The 21,737-nt window shown below is 41.9% G+C and overlaps 1 protein-coding gene across 2 annotated transcripts in view; it reads right to left on the bottom strand.

Moving 5' to 3' along the window:
- Positions 1–1,458: 1,458 nt before the first annotated feature.
- LOC138949515 (rab GTPase-activating protein 1-like) overlaps positions 1,459–21,737 on the bottom strand; it is a 67,209-nt gene continuing 46,930 nt past the window's right edge. For both annotated transcript variants that reach the window (XM_070321342.1, XM_070321343.1), the window contains 5 exons: positions 18,805–18,909; positions 15,728–15,811; positions 15,156–15,227; positions 10,816–10,938; positions 1,459–9,094 (listed from right to left, as the gene is read on the bottom strand). In XM_070321342.1, the coding sequence (XP_070177443.1) occupies positions 8,903–9,094; positions 10,816–10,938; positions 15,156–15,227; positions 15,728–15,811; positions 18,805–18,909 (576 nt within the window). In that variant the 3' untranslated portion in view covers positions 1,459–8,902. The remainder of the gene's footprint in view (positions 9,095–10,815; positions 10,939–15,155; positions 15,228–15,727; positions 15,812–18,804; positions 18,910–21,737) is intronic.

The raw sequence follows: 21,737 nt of genomic DNA, 5'->3' as shown, positions 1-21,737 counted from the left end.
TCTGTAGTCATGTCACCCACACCAAGTAATATTGCAGCTCATTTGATACTGAGACCAGGAAGAAGGTATCTGTAGTCATGTCACCCACACCAAGTAATATTGCAGCTCATTTGATACTGAGACCAGGAAGAAGGTATCTGTAGTCATGTCACCTACACCAAGTAATATTGCAGCTCATTTGATACTGAGACCAGGAAGAAGGTATCTGTAGTCATGTCACCCACACCAAGTAATATTGCAGCTCATTTGATACTGAGACCAGGAAGAAGGTATCTGTAGTCATGTCACCCACACCAAGTAATATTGCAGCTCATTTGATACTGAGACCAGGAAGAAGGTATCTGTAGTCATGTCACCCACACCAAGTACTACAGTATTGCAGCTCATTTGATACTGAGACCAGGAAGAAGGTATATGTAGTCATGTCACCCACACCAAGTAATATTGCAGCTCATTTGATACTGAGACCAGGAAGAAGGTATCTGTAGTCATGTCACCCACACCAAGTAATATTGCAGCATCCATCTCACCCTTGCACACAGGCACATTTTTCTTTCCTTGAAAATAAATATTGTAGCATTCTCTCTCACAGGTGCACACAGACACAGATACACATGTTTGTTTGTTTGTACGTTCATGGGCTGAAACTCCCACGGCTTTTACGTGTATGACCGTTTTTACCCCGCCATTTAGGCAGCCATACGCCGCTTTCGGAGGAAGCATGCTGGGTATTTTCGTGTTTCTATAACCCACCGAACTCTGACATGGATTACAGGATCTTTTTCGTGCGCACTTGGTCTTGTGCTTGCGTGTACACACGGGGGTGTTCGGACACCGAGGAGAGTCTGCACACAAAGTTGACTCTGAGAAATAAATCTCTTGCCGAACGTGGGGACGAACTCACGCTGACAGCGGCCAACTGGATACAAATCCAGCGCGTTACCGACTGAGCTATAGCCCCGCCCTGATACACATCAACACACACATATTTTGTTCCTCAAATGAAATATTCCAGCATCACCCACAGGTGCATACAGACACATACAAAAACACACCAACAATGGCAGGAGTCTCTCACTCGTACACACCTATAAACACACCAACAATGGCAGGAGTCTCTCTCTCGTACACACCTATAAACACACCAACAATGGCAGGAGTCTCTCTCTCGTACACACCTATAAACACACCAACAATGGCAGGAGTCTCTCACTCGCACACACCTATAAACACACCAACAATCGCAGGAGTCTCTCACTCGTACACACCTATAAACACACCAACAATGGCAGGAGTCTCTCACTCGCACACACCTATAAACACACGTACTACCTCTCACACACACATTTTGTTCACTTGAAATTAAATATTCAAGCATTCTGTCTCTCTCAATTACATGCGCAAACAAACTGCAAATACACACACCCATCCACCCGGGGACACACACAAACACTGGCAAGTTATTTTCACTTTATGTCAAAATGATGCGAGTACATCAAATGTTCCCATGACATCAGAAAGCATTCCGCACAATCACGCAAAGAAACAGCACACGACCAGCCTCTACACATGACATGACTAACATGTCACTTGACATTTTCAGCACATTAACAACTTATTAACATTAACCCAGATTGCCCACTATTGCCCCACTAGAGAATCCATACACATGCACAGATGAATTGCCTTGAAATACCCGCTATGCTGTTGGTTTTGAATGACCCACAATGCAATATGACGCATATGTGTCCATGTCTACCCGTTTCTGCAAGGTTTATAGTTTTGGGAAAACTCGCTGTGGTTATTTTAGTACATGAATAATTTTTGTTAAAGTTTGACATTGACAGAGTTACTTCCCATGTATATGGAACTGCAGAATCCACGGCATCATTCTATGCGGGAGACAAACATCTACAATGGCTATAACAGATTTCCCAAAACTGCCAATTACAGTCTGACTAGAAAACTAAGCAATACAAAAATTGTTTACAAGTGAATCCTGTTCTTGTACAGTCTATAACGACCACCCAAGCGAATCCTGTTCTTGTACAGTCTATAACGACCACCCAAGTGAATCCTGTTCTTGTACAGTCTATAACGACCACCCAAGCGAACGACCAAAAGTGGTCATCACAGCAGGTACTCGCTTTGGAAAGATGAATTCAATTGTTTTTAAATCGTCTTCAAGAATCCTTTGGATGGTGATAACGAGCAGGTTTAAATGTATTTCCACACTACAGTGTCATCTCAGTAAACTAACAACGCAGGCTGTCAACAATATGATCAACACACAATAACTGGTGATAGAAGCCAGAAGTGGATTTGCAAAGTAGAGTCATATCTTCAGTGATTGCCATATGAATTATAATTACTTACTTACAAGTCTCAATTGTTACAAGCAAAATATACACAAGAAGTAACTTAATGGTGAGAAAGAAACCGTCATGCTCGAACTTAACACATGGAAGAAAATAAAGGTCAATCATTGCAACAAGTGAAATGTTATCAAGGTCAATCATTGAAACAATTGAAATGTTATCAAGGTCAATCATTGCAACAAGTGAAATGTTATCAAGGTCAATCATTGAAACAATTGAAATGTTATCAAGGTCAATCATTGAAACAATTGAAATATTATCAAGGTCAATCATTGAAACAATTGAAATGTTATCAAGGTCAATCATTGCAACAAGTGAAATGTTATCAAGGTCAATCATTGAAACAATTGAAATGTTATCAAGGTCAATCATTGCAACAAGTGAAATGTTATCAAGGTCAATCATTGAAACAATTGAAATGTTATCAAGGTCAATCATTGCAACAAGTGAAATGTTATCAAGGTCAATCATTGAAACAATTGAAATGTTATCAAGGTCAATCATTGAAACAATTGAAATATTATCAAGGTCAATCATTGAAACAATTGAAATGTTATCAAGGTCAATCATTGCAACAAGTGAAATGTTATCAAGGTCAATCATTGAAACAATTGAAATGTTATCAAGGTCAATCATTGCAACAAGTGAAATGTTATCAAGGTCAATCATTGCAACAAGTGAAATGTTATCAAGGTCAATCATTGCAACAAGTGAAATGTTATCCAGGTCAATCATTGCAACAATTGAAATGTTATCAAGGTCAATCATTGAAACAATTGAAATGTTATCAAGGTCAATCATTGAAACAATTGAAATATTATCAAATGTTCTTGCTACATTCAGATTATGACCAAAACACCAAGAACCCAGTTTCTGTATAAGGGCCAAAAGTCGTACAGAGTGCAACACAAAATTCTGTCTGCGTATCAAGTTTAAACAGTAAACAACTGTTACCGAGAGTTTCAGTGAATAATATCTGAACGTGACAACGGGTTCAATCCTCGACAAGGCATGCATGAATCATTATTCTGTGCCATGAAATATAACACAGAAATGCCAGTGCCATGAATTCTAAGAAAGGCATGCATGAATCATTATTCAGTGTCATAGAATCTAACACAGGCATGCATGAATCATTATTGAGTGCCATGAAATCCAACACAGGCATGCATAAATCATTATTCAGTGCCATTAAATCCAACGCAGAAACACCAATGCCATACCTGAATACTACCAAGTTTTTTTGGGAAAAAACATTTGCATTGCACTTTGCTTGCGTACGCAACGCAAATGACAGTGAGACATATGTGACAATGTGCCGTCGACCAAGACCGTTTTACACAAATGTACACCACAACACATAGTGAGAACTAGTGTGGAAAAATATGTATGCCAACCATTGTCCTAGCTTCACCCCCCCCCCCATTAGGTGGGTAAGATTTTCACTTTGTACATGTATTACAGTGGAACCCCCTTATAAGACCTGAAAAGACCCCCCCCCCCCCCCCCTTTAAGACCTTGATATTTGGATTTTCTGTTCATAACCTGTGTAAATTTACCCCCATTTTAAGACTCCCTCCTTTTTAAGACCTGACTTACTCAGATTTTTGGATGTCTTAAGAGGGGGAGGGGGGGGGGGGTTCCACTGTATTTTTCCGATAATCATTATTTACAGTGACAAACACACAGGTAATAACAGTAAGTGTCAAAGATCTCTGACAACACAAGGCCTGCCTTACATTGAAACTCTCCTCTCGGTGTTGGACCTCCAAGGACAGCTTCCCTCTCCTATACTGCCCGTCATCAACAACTAGCTTCCCTCTCCTACACTGCCCGTCATCAACAACTAGCTTCCCTCTCCTATACTGCCCGTCATCAACAACTAGCTTCCCTCTCCTACACTGCCCGTCATCAACAACTAGCTTCCCTCTCCTACACTGCCCGTCATCAACAACTAGCTTCCCTCTCCTATACTGCCCGTCATCAACAACTAGCTTCCCTCTCCTACACTGCCCGTCATCAACAACTAGCTTCCCTCTCCTACACTGCCCGTCATCAACAACTAGCTTCCCTCTCCTACACTGCCCGTCATCAACAACTAGCTTCCCTCTCCTACACTGCCCGTCATCAACAACTAGCTTCCCTCTCCTACACTGCCCGTCATCAACAACTAGTTTCCCTCTCCTACACTGCCCGTCATCAACAACTAGCTTCCCTCTCCTACACTGCCCGTCATCAACAACTAGCTTCCCTCTCCTACACTGCCCGTCATCAACAACTAGCTCTCCTATACTGCCCGTCATCAGCAACTAGCCAACACATTTAACTGCAGATCGTTGCAGACCACAGTATAGACAAGCTGTTTTCTGAACATGGGACAGGGATGGATGGAATTTCCACACACATACAGTGAAACCCCGCTTTTAAGACCAACACAAATCTGAAAAAATCAGGTCTTAAAAAGGAGTCTGAAATTGCAGTAAATTTACAGAGGTTATGAACAGAAATCCTTAAAAAGCAAAGTCTTAAAATTGCGGAAGTCTTAAATCAAACTCTAATTTGTACACAACTCACTAAAAAACCCTCCCAGCAGACAGTCATGAAGCCTGACTCAACTCTTGAAGTTAATACATGTACAAAACCCTTAGATTTTAAAACTCTCTCCTTTTTAAAATCTGATTTTCTCAGATTTTGGGAGGTCTTGAAATTTTTTATTTTTTTTACTATCTTTCTTTATTTGGTGTTTAACGTCGTTTTCAACCACGAAGGTTACCGTACTTTCCGGGTCATAAGGCGCGACTTTTTTCCTCGAGTTCGACCCCTGCGTCTTGTATAACGAAGCGCCTAATCCGTGTATGAAATACGAAAAAAATCAAAGAGACCGCTTGAGTACCAGTCAAACAACTTGTGATAATGCATGTTTCAGCTACTAGGTACTGCCCTGCCTTTGATCTGGCCGCACACACAGATTTCCACTCTGTTAAACTCGGTCACTGACCGGTCACTGACCCCGATGCAGGAAGTGTTTCCTCTCTCAGATATGACAGGGGAACCACCTCTCATGGCAAAAACTGGGTCATTGACCCCTGGGAAGAAGGTCGTGTCTTTTAACAAGGCCACCCAGCTATCACAATGCCTTAGATCTGGCCGCACACACAGAGCACACATATTTTCACTCAGTTAAAGTCGGTCACTGACCGGTCACTGACCCCGATGCAGGAAGTGTTTCCTCTCTCAGATATGACAGGGGAACCACCTCTCATGGCAAAAACTGGGTCATTTTGGTGCGCCCTATCGGCCCCCTGCGTCCAATGGGTGACTGGATTACAATTTTTTTTAAAAGAAGGGGGTGCGTCTTAGATAACGAAGCGCCTTGTCACCCGGAAAGTACGGTATATTTTTTTACTATAATAGTTTAGGTTGCACTAGCATTTCATCAGCAATATTCAAATGACTTGTCAAGAACAAAGTTCCCACCTGCCCATCTCTATACAGTCCCATGTCTATAACGTTTTAACCCTCTGTACAAAGGAACCTGTTCACAGATACCAAATTTTTTCTCCACACCCCCAGGCAAACCATTAGAGGCAATTTACTTCCACACCTTAACTTAAAGCTGAGACCTTGAAACTAACCTCAAGAGTAACGTTGCGACAATCACACAATATTTACATCCTGGATTTGTGTTTTCATTGAAGGGTTCGGAACCGCTGACAAACCTCATCATCTTGATTCATTCTTCAGGGAAAAAAGAGAAAGCGCACAACTTGAACAAAATCTGACACTTTGGCAGCTTTGCATGTTACTCTGCTGTTAGATTTGGGCACCTGATTTATCTCTCTGTACCAGTAATAGCAGCAATATATTCGCCATAGCACTTATATATATATATCAATATATCACTCATTGCTGAAATATATATCAATATATCAGTCATCGCAGGAATATATCACTCATAGCAGTAATATATCAATCATAGCAGTATTATATTACCCAGTATACAACTCTCCTGTGTTCACTTTCAAGTGAATAACTATCGTTCTGATATCATTTTAAAGTGAAGCTAAAGAAACCTGGTATCGGCACTGCTGTGCATCTCCTATGATCTCAATGGTATCAAGGCACGCCTTTGCCGCGACAAGGTTTGCCGATACTGGCACTTGTCTTGTCTAGACAGTGACGTCATTCATAGATGACGCCAATCATAAATGACGTTTGTCAAGGGAACTTATGCTTTCAAGTGTTGCTGCTTCCAGTGACAGGAAGGTATAGAGATTGATCATTGTATACAATCAATTTATCATTGTATACACAAATTACACAAACGTCATCTTGTGAGGGACCAAAAAATATTGAAACTCTCGGATGATTTTTTTGTGTGGTATCAACCTCGACCTACGGTCTCGGTTGATACCACAAAAAAATCATCCTCGAGTTTCAATATTTTTCGGTCCCTCACTCGATGACGTTGTGTAATCTCTATATATTGACGGACTGTGTGATGATATCTTCTGCTATGGTCTGTTGAGACAGTGATATCAAAATCGAGACCGGAGGTCGAGATTTTGATATCACTGTCGAAACAGACCAATGGCAGAAGATATCATCACACAGTCAGTCAATGTTAGATATATTGCTAATTCTCTGGACATTTTGTATTTTCTGTAAAGAAAGTACAAAAGTCTATGTCTCAGATTTGGCTGTTCCATATTCCTCCCTCTGATTATTATTTCTTTTTGTTCACTCTTTTCTTGTACTTTTTAGTATTTTAAAATGTCTTTCCTTTCAAAAGGTCTTTAGTCACTTGCTCAACTAAATTCTGGGATAATTACATTTTCATATATATTTGTTTGTTTTTAAATTTAGGTGTTTTTGTTTTTGAAGTGGGGAAGCAATAAAGAGGTCGTCGATATCAAAACTGATATCGACGGAAATGTCGTCGATATCACTTATGCACTGAGCTCAGTTTTGCCCAATTGACCAATGGAAATCCACGTAACATATGAAGTAGCAATATATGAATATATGAGTCATCGCAGTAATATATATGAATATATGAGTCATCGCAGTAATATATCAAAATATCACTCATCGCAGTAATATATCAATATATCACTCATCGCAGTAATATCAACGTCAGCTTCCACAAAGCTCTGAAATGATTGCACCATGGTACAGCATAGTCTCTGCTGAATTCTTCCTCTTCAAGTTTTTCCCCCAGTCTGAACTGTTTGTAAGTTCTCAAGTGTCTGGCGTTTTCTTTTTGTGTTGCTTATCTTCTTCGGTGTTTGACGGTTTCTCCATCACTGCTCAAAGCACACCCAGAACAACGTCAATGCACTGCTGTAACACAAATGTCCATCTTCCATGTCTCTTTTCCCTTGTTTTCCAGAGTGTTAGAGATATAGAATCCAGACTTGTTCCTTCACAAGTGAAACAAGTACTATTTTCTCAGCCTGCATGAAAAAAACATTCAGAAATGACGGCAAGGAAAACACCAATCAGGTTTTCTTTGTTTTACACCTCTTCTCCTGCTATGTTGACACGTTCACATGTTAATCTGTACATTTTTTACGCGTTAAAATGAGTAAGTATACGTCACTCATTTTTTTCTCATCTTACACGGGTTGCGTAGAGTGTTGTGTGAACAGCGACAGTTAGATGATGGTTCCGAGAGGAGGGGGGGAGGGGGGAGTTTCAGGGGTTGGGAGAGAGGTGGGAGATAGTGTAAGGGGGGTGGGTCAAGGAATGATCACAGCAAAAGTCAATATCGCCCTCTTTTTATTATTATTATTATTCCTCTGAGTTCTTGAAAGTTCTCCATTGCTTCAGTTACACACAATATTTGATACACGCAAAGTTTGCTGGAAGTTATTTCTTTCGGTACCAGAAATGTAATCCTTTGCCTCGTCCTTGAACATTCCACACACACAAAAACACACAAGCCTACAACCAGCATGCAACCTGTCCAACAATGTCTCCATGACCACACAAGGTTGAACGGCACAGTGACACGACAATCCTGAGTCCTGTATCACTCACTGTCAGGTCCTTGTGTTGACAATCCAGGCTGTCCAATTCACATTACGCTTCAGTTTTTTTCTTGGTATCGGCACACAACCAAGTCTCCGCTGGTGCTTTCAAATCTCTTAGTATCCAGCACAGCAGCACAACAATTGTTGACAACGAATCTCTCCGTGTCCCCCTCCCCCCAACCACAGCGGAGCCGACACGCGCGTTGCCAGCGTTACTCCACGAGGTCTTTCTTCTCGTTGAAAACAAGTATCTCTCCGGGATGGCAGAAGAAGAAGAAATCCCCCCCTGCCCCCAAACACAGCAAGGGAGACAAGTCAGCGCTACTCCTTGGGGTCTTTCTTTGTGTTGACAACAAATCTCTCTTTCTCCCCCCCCCTCCCCCAAACACAAGGTAGAAAAGCGCGACTCCTTGGGGATTTCTTCTCGGTGAGAACAGGAATCTCTCCATGTCACCCCTCCCCCTCCCCCCCCCAACACATCAAGGGAGGCTACTCCTTGGGGTCTTTCTTGGTGTGTGCCACGTCGCGGATGGAGGAGAGTGTTTTGTGGAACCAGGTGTTGCGTGAAGCCTGCAGCTCGGTCAGCGCGGCGTTCAGCTGGTGCGTCAGGTCCTGCTTGCGACACTCAGACTCCACCAGGGCCAGCTTGGTCTGGGCCAGCTCCAGCTCCAGTTCTCGCACCTGGTGAGAGGAAAACACACCTGTCAATCATCATCAAACTCACATTTTTCACATGCAGAGAGAAAAACTTACATCGTAGAAAGAAAAACAGACCTTTTACTCATGATCTAGCATCAGGTTTTGCACCTGTCAAGAGAAAACCACACATGTCACTCACGATCTAGCTCCATTTTTCATACCTGCAGAGAGAAAAACTTGCACCTGTTGAGAGAAAAACAGACATATTTATCATGATCTAGCTCTAGTTCTCGCACCTGCAGAGAGAAAAAGTCACAACTGCAGAGAGAAAAAGTTGCGCTGTAGAGAGATAAACAATAACAATAACAATAACAATAACAGCACTTTATTGTCCATTAAAATATTACATAACAAGAAGAGCAAACGCTCGATCGAGTCACTTTCGCAGTTCTGAATATTATATGAGGCATCAGATGGACAGGAAGAAATTGCTATTCACAACACAATACAGATGTAAATAATTTGATGTAAAGAATAATCCTATAAAGTTTGAATCAAATCCGATGAATAGTTTCAGAGATATGATATTTCAATTTTTTTCCTTCAAGACATACCTGTGACCTTGAAAAAGGTCAAAGGTCACCAAAGCAGACGTCAAAGTGTAGAGGTCACTGGGAGTCACGTTCACATAAAATTTGAGCCCGGTCACTTTTATAGTTTCCGAGAAAAGCCCAACGTTAAGTTGTGTGTTGCCGAACAGAAAAGGCTAGTTATCTCCCTTGTTTTTCTGATAACGTTCGTAAAAGGCTACAGATGTAAATACTTTGATGTAAAGAATAATCCTACAAAGTTTCAATCACATCCGATGAACTTTGTCAAAGATATAAAATGTCTAATTTTTCCTTTGACGCTGACCTGTGACCTTGAAAAAGGTCAAAGGTCAACGAAACCATCGTTAAAGTGTAGAGGTCATTGGAGGTCACGACTAAACAAAATATGAGCCGGATCGCTTTGATAGTTTCCGAGAAAAGTCCAACGTTAAGGTGGTGTCTACGGACGGCCGGCCGGCCAGACGGCCGGCCGGCCGGACGGCCGGCCGGACAGACTAACACTGACCGATTACATAGAGTCACTTTTTCTCAAGTGACTCAAAAATGGAAATTTTTCTTCGGCACACCCTGCCTGCCTGTAAACGATTATAACAACAATTGTATAGGACGACACACATAAAACATAAAACATAAAAGGGATACAATCAAATATGATATTGCACTATGTAAATTTACCCTCTCATATCACAGGAGTTGGGTTTCACAGCCGAGTAATCACATTACAAATATTTCCCACACACCTTCACATGTACACATTGTTTGTTTTTTCCCAGCCGACCAGCCTCTACGTGATGCGAGAAGAATTTAAAATGGTGACTGCAGAAGGCAGGAATGACTTTTTAAACTGGTTTTTGCATGCCAAAGGGACCTTATAACGTTTACCTGAAGGGAGAATTTCGAAACAGGGGTTGAGAGGATGGATCGGATCACGGACAATTTTGAGAGCTTTCCGCTTAATGGCAGCTTCGAAAAGACTGGTCAGCTGTCGTTGGGGTTGCCCAACAAGCTTGCTGTCACTCATGATCAAGGGAGAAGTCAGAGCTTGCAACTCGACTCAACACTTCCTGCCTCTCAGCTAAAAGAAAGCAGTTACAAATATAGTCAACACCTTGGACAGCGCCATTATCATGTTTGGGTGGTCTTTAGTCTTACCTGTCTCTTGAGCAGGGCAGCGTCAGTGTTGTCGTCGCCCTCGTTGTTCTGGGGTTCGGGCAGCTTGATCTTGCCGTCAGCGTCCAGCAGCTTGGAGCAAGAGTCGCAGTTCTTGATCTGACACTGGGGGGAGAGGACAACACATTTACAGTCTGTATCAATGTAAGTGGACTCCGTACAGACTGGATCATTTCTCAGTCTCGAGAATTTAGGGACCTAACTGGTCACCAGAATGATAGGGCTAGCCCTTCTCTAGATCAGTAGTTTTTTTTTTACAGGTTAAACTAAGTCTAACACATTGATATCTGTAGGGACAATTATGTCAAAACAGTGATCAAGTGTCAAGTAAGAACAGGTGCCGACAGAATGCATGTTATGACAATGCCTGCACCATGTTATGACAATGCCTGCACCATGTTATGACAATGCCTGCACCATGTTATGACAATGCCTGCACCATGTTATGACAATGCCTGCACCATGTTATGACAATGCCTGCACCATGTTATGACAATGCCTGCATCATGTTATGACAATGCCTGCACCATGTTATGACAATGCCTGCACCATGTTATGACAATGCCTGCACCATGTTATGACAATGCCTGCACCATGTTATGACAATGCCTGCACCATGCTATGACAATGCCTGCACCATGTTATGACAATGCCTGCACCATGTTATGACAATGCCTGCACCATGCTATGACAATGCCTGCACCATGTTATGACAATGCCTGCACCATGTTATGACAATGCCTGCACCATGTTATGACAATGCCTGCACCATGTTATGACAATGCCTGCACCATGTTATGACAATGCCTGCACCATGTTATGACAATGCCTGCACCATGTTATGACAATGCCTGCACCATGTTATGACAATGCCTGCACCATGTTATGACAATGCCTGCATCATGTTATGACAATGCCTGCACCATGTTATGACAATGCCTGCACCATGTTATGACAATGCCTGCACCATGTTATGACAATGCCTGCACCATGTTATGACAATGCCTGCACCATGCTATGACAATGCCTGCACCATGTTATGACAATGCCTGCACCATGTTATGACAATGCCTGCACCATGCTATGACAATGCCTGCACCATGTTATGACAATGCCTGCACCATGTTATGACAATGCCTGCACCATGTTATGACAATGCCTGCACCATGTTATGACAATGCCTGCACCATGTTATGACAATGCCTGCACCATGTTATGACAATGCCTGCACCATGTTATGACAATGCCTGCACCATGTTATGACAATGCCTGCATCATGTTATGACAATGCCTGCACCATGTTATGACAATGCCTGCACCATGTTATGACAATGCCTGCACCATGTTATGACAATGCCTGCACCATGTTATGACAATGCCTGCACCATGTTATGACAATGCCTGCACCATGTTATGACAATGCCTGCACCATGTTATGACAATGCCTGCATCATGTTATGACAATGCCTGCACCATGTTATGACAATGCCTGCACCATGTTATGACAATGCCTGCACCATGTTATGACAATGCCTGCACCATGTTATGACAATGCCTGCACCATGCTATGACAATGCCTGCACCATGTTATGACAATGCCTGCACCATGTTATGACAATGCCTGCACCATGCTATGACAATGCCTGCACCATGTTATGACAATGCCTGCACCATGTTATGACAATGCCTGCACCATGTTATGACAATGCCTGCACCATGTTATGACAATGCCTGCACCATGTTATGACAATGCCTGCACCATGTTATGACAATGCCTGCACCATGTTATGACAATGCCTGCACCATGTTATCTTATCTCCCCAGGTGTTAAACACAAATGAAGCACTGTACCAGGACACTATTGCACATTTGTAGTTATCGTTAGATGTGGCTGTGATAACCACATTTATCAGTCACAATGTCGAGAAAGGAGGAATCATATCAGATCAAGGCATAAGCCGAGATCTGATATGTTTCCGCCTTTTGAGACATGGTGACTGATAAATGTGGATATCACAGCCACATCTAATGATAACGAATTTATTGCGTTTTGTTTTGGACAGTTTCATGCATCCTTTTTCAAAATAAACAAGACAGGCTCTTCCGTAAACCTCCCGTCGGTAGCTGCTGAGGAGTCTTCTTTGGGATCACCTCAAGGTCTCGGCCAACCAAGACTATGGCATACTCGTAGCAAAGCCGCCGAATGGTACAGTAAACCAAGAATAGTGACGTAAGAGAATAGAATGTCGTCTTTTGATTTGGAACGTGACGTGTTTCAGAACTTCTTCTCGACAACTCGGATGGTCGTTTTCACTGAACGATGGACATTGAAGTGATCAGAATTTCAGAGAATTGTCTTTTACTTTCACAGAACTGTCCCTGCTGAAAGACTTGCGATTATGTAACAATGCGCGAGTCGCAATGATCCAGGTAGGAATTATGCACAGTGAATGTGACCTCTTCCAGTCTCTCTCCCTTTCATTCCCTCTGTTTTCTTCATCGAGTCGTCAAGTCAGTTACGTTTTAATCTTAGGGCTGGTGCGGTGTAAACCATTGTGCCTGCAGACACTTTTGCTTCTATCTCGCTTGGGGGTGAAATCTTTCAAATTGTAGTCAAAGTTATCCAGTTCTCACAAGTGTCTGCTGCTTGTGTCTCTTGTTTTTGGCTCACGAAGTGTAGCCTATGCGATCGTAACTTTGTCTGTCTGTGCGTTTGTGCGTGTGTGTGTGTGTGTGTGCGTGTGCGTGCGTGTGTGTGTATGTCTGTGGTAGAAACTTTAACATTTCCGAGTCTATGTGTGAGTGGTTATCCAAGACTATGGATAAAGCTCGCATAAGATTACGTCACGGTCAAAAGTGTTTGACGTCAATTAATGCATCATGACGGCATGCCTCCCTGTAGTCTTTCTCTCTCGCGTGGTGTGTGTGGTCTCGGTCATTGTTATTTTGAGCGGGCCGAGACTATTTGGCAGTCGTGTCCCTGTAAGTAGGCTACATGCAGACAGACAGATCTAGATCTAGTGTCTCTCTTTCTTGCACAGTGTCACCTAAGCTTACTGTGTGTGTGGGTGTGTATGTGTGACGGAGTGTTTGTGTTACTGTTTGTCTATTTCTTACGTGAGCCTTGAAGGCTTCGCCTCTTGTTTTCTGCTAAATTTCCATTCAATGCAACCCCCGTCGGTAAGACTTCAGATCCAATTTCTAGGACACATGACTGCGTACAAAAGATTGGGCATGCTTTTCTCTTTTTAGACGTTTTGCCTTTTCGCTTGTTGTGTATTTAATTCTTCATCAAACAATGTTTATAGGAAATATCTCGCTCCACTATTTTTGAAGTGACCGTCTAAAGATGGCGCCCATAAGTGATTAGTCACTTCCTGCGAGATATCACTTGGCTATGACGACTTCCTGCGATATATCAATTGATATAGGGTGCATGTTTGACCAATGGTTAGTTACAGTTTCGTCATGTGACCCGTAAAAACGCAATAATCAGTATTATCAGTGACGGGCGCTATGGCGGGGTGGTAAGACGTCGGCCTCTTAATCGGAAGGTCGAGGGTTCGAATCCCGGCCGCGGCCGCCTGATGGGTTAAATGTGGAGATTTTTCCAATCTCCCAGGTCAACTTATGTGCAGACCTGCTAGTGGCTTATCCCCCTTCGTGTGTACACGCAAGCACAAGACCAAGTGCGCACAGAAAAGATCCTGTAATCCATGTTAGAGTTCGGTGGGTTATAGAAACACGAAAATACCCAGCATGCTTCCTCCGAAAGTGGCGTATGGCTGCCTTAATGGCGGGGTAAAAACAGTCATACACATAAAATTCCACTCGTGCAAAAATACGAGTGTACGTGGGAGTTTCAGCCCACAAACGCAGAAAAAAAAGAAAAAAAGTATGAGTTATCAGTGCAGTAATGCAGAGTGATTCTGCCTCCCCCATCCCCAATACAAAGTCAGTGAATAAGTGAAGTGAACAACTACTGGCAGCATGATGCAACAGTATCAGCACAATGTTTTGTGTAGATAAAAAACCCTATGTATCGATTCAACAATGAATTGGTCTTCTTTGAGCCACTTGACGTCAGAGGCAAACTACAAAGGAGTGCCTGTTTGTTGATTCCTACAAAATTAAAGGAATTCTAACTAACATGGATCCATGCATAACTATTTTTGGTCTTGGACATTTGACACACATCTCGACCTCTCGGAGGAACACTGACCATCTGGATCTGAGTAAAATGTCCTGACCATCTGGATGTGAGTAAAATGTCCTATTTTGGTTACAACTACAAATAAGGTATAACAGCCCGTGGCCTTCACCTTGATCCTCATCAGCTCCTCTCGGGCCGCTTTCTGCTGGGCCTCCAGTCGCTCACTCAGCTGGGAGCAGATCTGACAACACGGAGACACAGACATCAGGAACACCACCACGCACACTTCAGCATCTATAAAACTTACAGCATCAATTTCAAGCTTAACAGATATAAAATTGGACAAAAAATTACCGTCGAATTCACTGACTTCACCCAAATGGCAAAAATGGCTCTAACGTGAGGCAGGGAAAAATTACACAAAGGCACAGACAATAGTCACAACACTCCAATCCACTCAATTCCACCAACAATCAAGGTTCTACAAATCTTTCATTAATTTCAAGCTGAGTAAAAACATAAAAAGTAGACATGCAGATATTAACCAAAATCAATACCACTAATTCCACCGAGTGGCAAAAGTTAATCAAACAGTTATAAACTGACATCAGTCCGCACCAAATTGAGCTCCAAACAAAACTGATCAAACGGAAGGTTTATTTTCAGAGCTAAATTCAAACTCAAAAGAAAAATGAGCCACAGAAGGTTTCCTTTCAGTCGAGACCAGCGAGTTGTAATCACCTGCTTGTAGTCGGATATGATGGCAGCGTTTCGAGAGCTTTCCTGCTCCGCTCTCTCCAGCTCTCGCCGACACATTTCTTTCAGCTGTTCAGGCAGAACAATCAATCAATCAGTCATTCAAACAACCATTAAATTAATCAACCAGCCAGCCAGCCAGCCAGTCAGTCAGTCAGTCAGTCAGTCAGTCAGTCAGTCAGTCAGTCAGTCAGTCAACCAGTCAATTAATCAAACACAAAATGAAAAAAGAAAAAACCCATTTAAAATTGGAACTGAAAATAAAGGCTGGACCTCTTTGCTTGACCCTGCCATGTGAAAGTAAAATCCCTGGCGCCAGAAACAAATCAAACTTCAACAATACGTCATAAATGCAAATGTCTATTCTAATGCATGTCGCCTGAGGAAATGAAAAAGAATTTTGAGAATAAAGTTTTTGTTTCCGCAGAGGGAAAAAAACTGAAGCTGTGTTTGCCGATGTGGCATGCATTACCTATTTTTTTTGTGAATACGTTTTGCTCTAGACCTTGTACGGTGTAAAGGAAAAAAAACGTGCTTTTATCATGGCACCTTGTTGTGACCTGCTTTTTTGTGGAGCGTTATTAACTACTCACGTGCTCTCTTTTTATATTTAGTCAAGTTTTGACTAAATATTTTAACGTAGAGGGGGGAATCGAGACGAGGGTCGTGGTGTATGTGTGTGTGTGTCTGTGTGTCTGTCTGTCTGTCTGTCTGTGTGTGTGTGTAGAGCGATTCAGACCAAACTACTGGACCGATCTTTATGAAATTTTACATGAGAGTTCCTGGGATTGATATCCCCGAACGTTTTTTTCATTTTTTTGATAAATGTCTTTGATGACGTCATATCCGGCTTTTCGTGAAAGTTGAGGCGGCACTGTCACGCTCTCATTTTTCAACCAAATTGGTTGAAATTTTGGTCAAGTAATCTTCGACGAAGCCCGGACTTCGGTATTGCATTTCAGCTTGGTGGCTTAAAAATTAATTAATGACTTTGGTCATTAAAAATCGGAAAATTGTAAAAAAAAATAAAAATTTATAAAACGATCCAAATTTACGTTCATCTTATTCTCCATCATTTTCTGATTCCAAAAACATATAAATATGTTATATTTGGATTAAAAACAAGCTCTGAAAATTAAATATATAAAAATTATTATCAAAATTAAATTGTCCAAATCAATTTAAAAACACTTCCATCTTATTCCTTGTCGGTTCCTGATTCCAAAAACATATAGATATGATATGTTTGGATTAAAAACACGCTCAGAAAGTTAAAACAAAGAGAGGTACAGAAAAGCGTGCTATCCTTCTTAGCGCAACTACTACCCCGCTCTTCTTGTCAATTTCACTGCCTTTGCCATGAGCGGTGGACTGACGATGCTACGAGTATACGGTCTTGCTGAAAAATGGCATTGCGTTCAGTTTCATTCTGTGAGTTCGACAGCTACTTGACTAAATGTTGTATTTTCACCTTACGCGACTTGTTGTGTTCTGGTTTTGGTGTGAGCGCTGCAAACTGAGTAGTAGGCTATAGAATACGGTGCTTCTAGTTTTCAACGTCAGCTAGTTCCTTGTTCTTCTTTTGTAGAATAGACTGTTCCATGTATGAAGCATGCACAAAGTGCGTGATCAGTCACTGATTGGTTGTAATGGTAGTTTCACCCAACCCTTTTGTAAGAATGTTGTTGGTTGGTCAATATGATGACCTTTCACCTGTAAAATGGACTGTTCCATGTTAGTTTTGTTTTCGATAAATAGTACCGTTTGACCTGTTCTCATCAGTCGATCTGAGGGTTTTATGGAAGAGTTTGGATGTTCTATGTAACGTATCAAAGTTAGCAAGTGAGCTGATGGAGTTCTTCTTGTAATGTTTTAAAGTCAACGTGAACTGTTTGGATATTGTCAACGTGAACGTGTTTTGGATACAGTTTTACTGAAGGTTGTGAATTGTTTTGTGCCCTTCGTTGAGAGGCTACAGTTTTGGTACACTGGTCAACCCACACAGCGCATAAGGTAATTTTGTTGCAACTTGTTTGTGTTGTATTTTGGTCGCCATTTTGTAATGACTTTGTGAGTTGTTTATGTATAACGTGAGTTGGAAGTCTGACATGTTTAGTGTTTTAAGTTGTGTGTGTTTCTTTATTGTGTGTTCGTATTAGTATTCTTTGTTTTGAGAAATGTACAGCAATGATATGTAGACGCTAGAAAGTCTTTGATGTTTATAATGATAACTTGTGTTTTCCGTGCTTAACGAAGTTCTAAGTGAAATGTTTTCCCCGACATATCCAAGCCATACGTTAAAGGTATTTAGGCAAAGGCGTTTGCGGTCTGTGGTGATCGTTTGTAAACGAGCTTATTTGTAGTAACGCTATTGGGGGAAATTGGATGAGAAAATATCTTGTTTGTAACTTTGATTAACGCAGGAACGTTGTCGTTTAGAGATTTTTTAGTACGATAGGTTGCTATTGTATTCTTGGCCTTATAAGTCAACGCTTGTATTTTCCGTAAAGCAACCATTTTGGATTGGAACGTATTTATGCTAAGTTTCTTGAGCATTCTTAGTGTGTATTGTATTGTTTAACGTAAAGAAAGTAATTCTTTCATAGTGTCAAAGGATAAACCAACGAGTGCATGGTATTGTACCTTTCTTGTGTTTGTTTGTCTTCGCCTGTTTTGAGTTTGTTTGTTATTTTTTCCTTTTGTTTCTTGCGTTTGTTGATGCTTTTTGATACCATTGCCATGTCTAATGATTTGTTTTCTTTTCTCTTTTCCTTTTTGTTTAGTTTTTTACCGCAATATCGCAATACTATATACTGTTATCACATTTACAAATACTGTTATCGCAATCCTAATATACTATTACGATGCAGAGATAATAAATCAGTATTCGGCGCGTTATCGCTTGTAACCCTGTGTCTGTCATTTGTATCAACAATTAACGTGTACCAGCCTCGCACACGAAGGCGCGCACAGAGGCTATGCATATATCGGTATCATATCTCATTAAAGGTCACACCACAAACCCAACTGACTTCTGGGGAAAGGTTAGAAGATAAAGTTACCTGTGCAGACTCCACTTCCAGACGTTTCTTCTCCTCCTCCGTCTCCTTGAGCGCTTTGGACGTCTGCGTCAAGTCTCTGTCCAGGATCTCGTTGTGGTCCTGGAGCTGTGACACACACACACACTCTCAACATCTTCCTGTTATTCTACTGCAAACACACACACACGCTCAACATCTTCCTGTTATTCTACTGCAAACACACACACGCTCAACATCTTCCTGTTATTCTACTGCAAACACACACACGCTCAACATCTTCCTGTTATTCTACTGCAAACACACACACGCTCAACATCTTCCTGTTATTCTACTGCAAACACACACACGCTCAACATCTTCCTGTTATTCTACTGCAAACACACACACGCTCAACATCTTCCTGTTATTCTACTGCAAACACACACACTCTCAACATCTTCCTGTTATTCTACTGCAAACACACACACGCTCAACATCTTCCTGTTATTCTACTGCAAACACACACACTCTCAACATCTTCCTGTTATTCTACTGCAAACACACACACGCTCAACATCTTCCTGTTATTCTACTGCAAACACACACACTCTCAACATCTTCCTGTTATTCTACTGCAAACACACACACGCTCAACATCTTCCTGTTATTCTACTGCAAACACACACACGCTCAACATCTTCCTGTTATTCTACTGCAAACACACACACTCTCAACATCTTCCTGTTATTCTACTGCAAACACACACACGCTCAACATCTTCCTGTTATTCTACTGCAAACACACACACGCTCAACATCTTCCTGTTATTCTACTGCAAACACACACACGCTCAACATCTTCCTGTTATTCTACTGCAAACACACACACGCTCAACATCTTCCTGTTATTCTACTGCAAACACACACACGCTCAACATCTTCCTGTTATTCTACTGCAAACACACACACGCTCAACATCTTCCTGTTATTCTACTGCAAACACACACACGCTCAACATCTTCCTGTTATTCTACTGCAAACACACACACGCTCAACATCTCCACGTTACTTTATTGTACACACACACTTTCTTTTCCTTACCTCTGCGGCACACACACACGCTCAACATCTTCCTGTTATTCTACTGCAAACACACACACTCTCAACAGCTTCCTGTTATTCTACTGCAAACACACACACGCTCAACATCTTCCTGTTATTCTACTGCAAACACACACACGCTCAACATCTTCCTGTTATTCTACTGCAAACACACACACGCTCAACATCTTCCTGTTATTCTACTGCAAACACACACACTCTCAACATCTTCCTGTTATTCTACTGCAAACACACACACGCTCAACATCTTCCTGTTATTCTACTGCAAACACACACACGCTCAACATCTTCCTGTTATTCTACTGCAAACACACACACTCTCAACATCTTCCTGTTATTCTACTGCAAACACACACACGCTCAACATCTTCCTGTTATTCTACTGCAAACACACACACTCTCAACATCTTCCTGTTATTCTACTGCAAACACACACACGCTCAACATCTTCCTGTTATTCTACTGCAAACACACACACTCTCAACATCTTCCTGTTATTCTACTGCAAACACACACACGCTCAACATCTTCCTGTTATTCTACTGCAAACACACACACTCTCAACATCTTCCTGTTATTCTACTGCAAACACACACACGCTCAACATCTTCCTGTTATTCTACTGCAAACACACACACGCTCAACATCTCCACGTTACTTTATTGTACACACACACTTTCTTTTCCTTACCTCTGCGACACATACACACTCTCAACATCTGCACGTTAGTCTACTGCACACACACACTTTCTTCTCTCTTTGTGCAATATGCCCCTTATTATCAATCAAAGTACAGCCACCTCTTAGGACCGGACCCCCACGCTATAGGACAGGACCCCCACGCTATAGGACAGGACCCCCACGCTATAGGACAGCACCGCCACGCTATAGGACAGGACCCCCACACTATAGGACAGGACCCCCACGCTATAGGACAGGACCCCCACGCTATAGGACAGGACCCCCACGCTATAGGACAGGACCCCCACGCTATAGGACAGGACCCCCACGCTATAGGACAGGACCCCCACGCTATAGGACAGGACCCCCACGCTATAGGACAGGACCCCCACGCTATAGGACAGGACCCCCACGCTATAGGACAGGACCCCCACGCTATAGGACAGGACCCCCTGTTAAAGATCCCTCCCTTTCAAGACCTTAGCTTTCCACATGTTGTGTTAATAAGGTTCGTCATCTGAACATCTCTAGGATACTCTTCTACGCACACTGCCTCTACTTGCTGCTATATCTGCATCACTTCATTCACACTAAATTCAGACATGTATTCACTTCAAAGGAGAATTCAAGACAGAAACTGGCACTCTCAGCTTCAACAAATAAAGTCTGCTATATGTATTTCATTCTGAAGTTTAGTCAAACAAGAGTCTCTTAACGCGCATTTCAAACAGGAAGAGTTATACTGTGTCCAGCTACCACTATCATTGACCAAAACAGGAAGAGTTATACTGTGTCCAACTACCACTATCATTGACCAAAACAGGAAGAGTTATACTGTGTCCAGCTACCACTATCATTGACCAAAACAGGAAGAGTTATACTGTGTCCAGCTACCACTATCATTGACCAAAACAGGAAGAGTTATACTGTGTCCAGCTACCACTATCATTGACCAAAACAGGAAGAGTTATACTGTGTCCAGCTACCACTATCATTGACCAAAACAGGAAGAGTTATACTGTGTCCAGCTACCACTATCATTGACCAAAACAGGAAGAGTTATACTGTGTCCAGCTACCACTATCATTGACCAAAACAGGAAGAGTTATACTGTGTCCAGCTACCACTATCATTGACCAAAACAGGAAGAGTTATACTGTGTCCAGCTACCAC

The sequence above is a fragment of the Littorina saxatilis genome, linkage group LG15, assembly GCF_037325665.1.
Source record: "Littorina saxatilis isolate snail1 linkage group LG15, US_GU_Lsax_2.0, whole genome shotgun sequence".
NCBI classification, from domain to species: Eukaryota; Metazoa; Mollusca; class Gastropoda; order Littorinimorpha; family Littorinidae; genus Littorina; species Littorina saxatilis.
The sequence above is the reverse complement of the archived record's forward strand: the minus strand, read 5'-3'. Positions and strand labels throughout refer to the sequence as shown.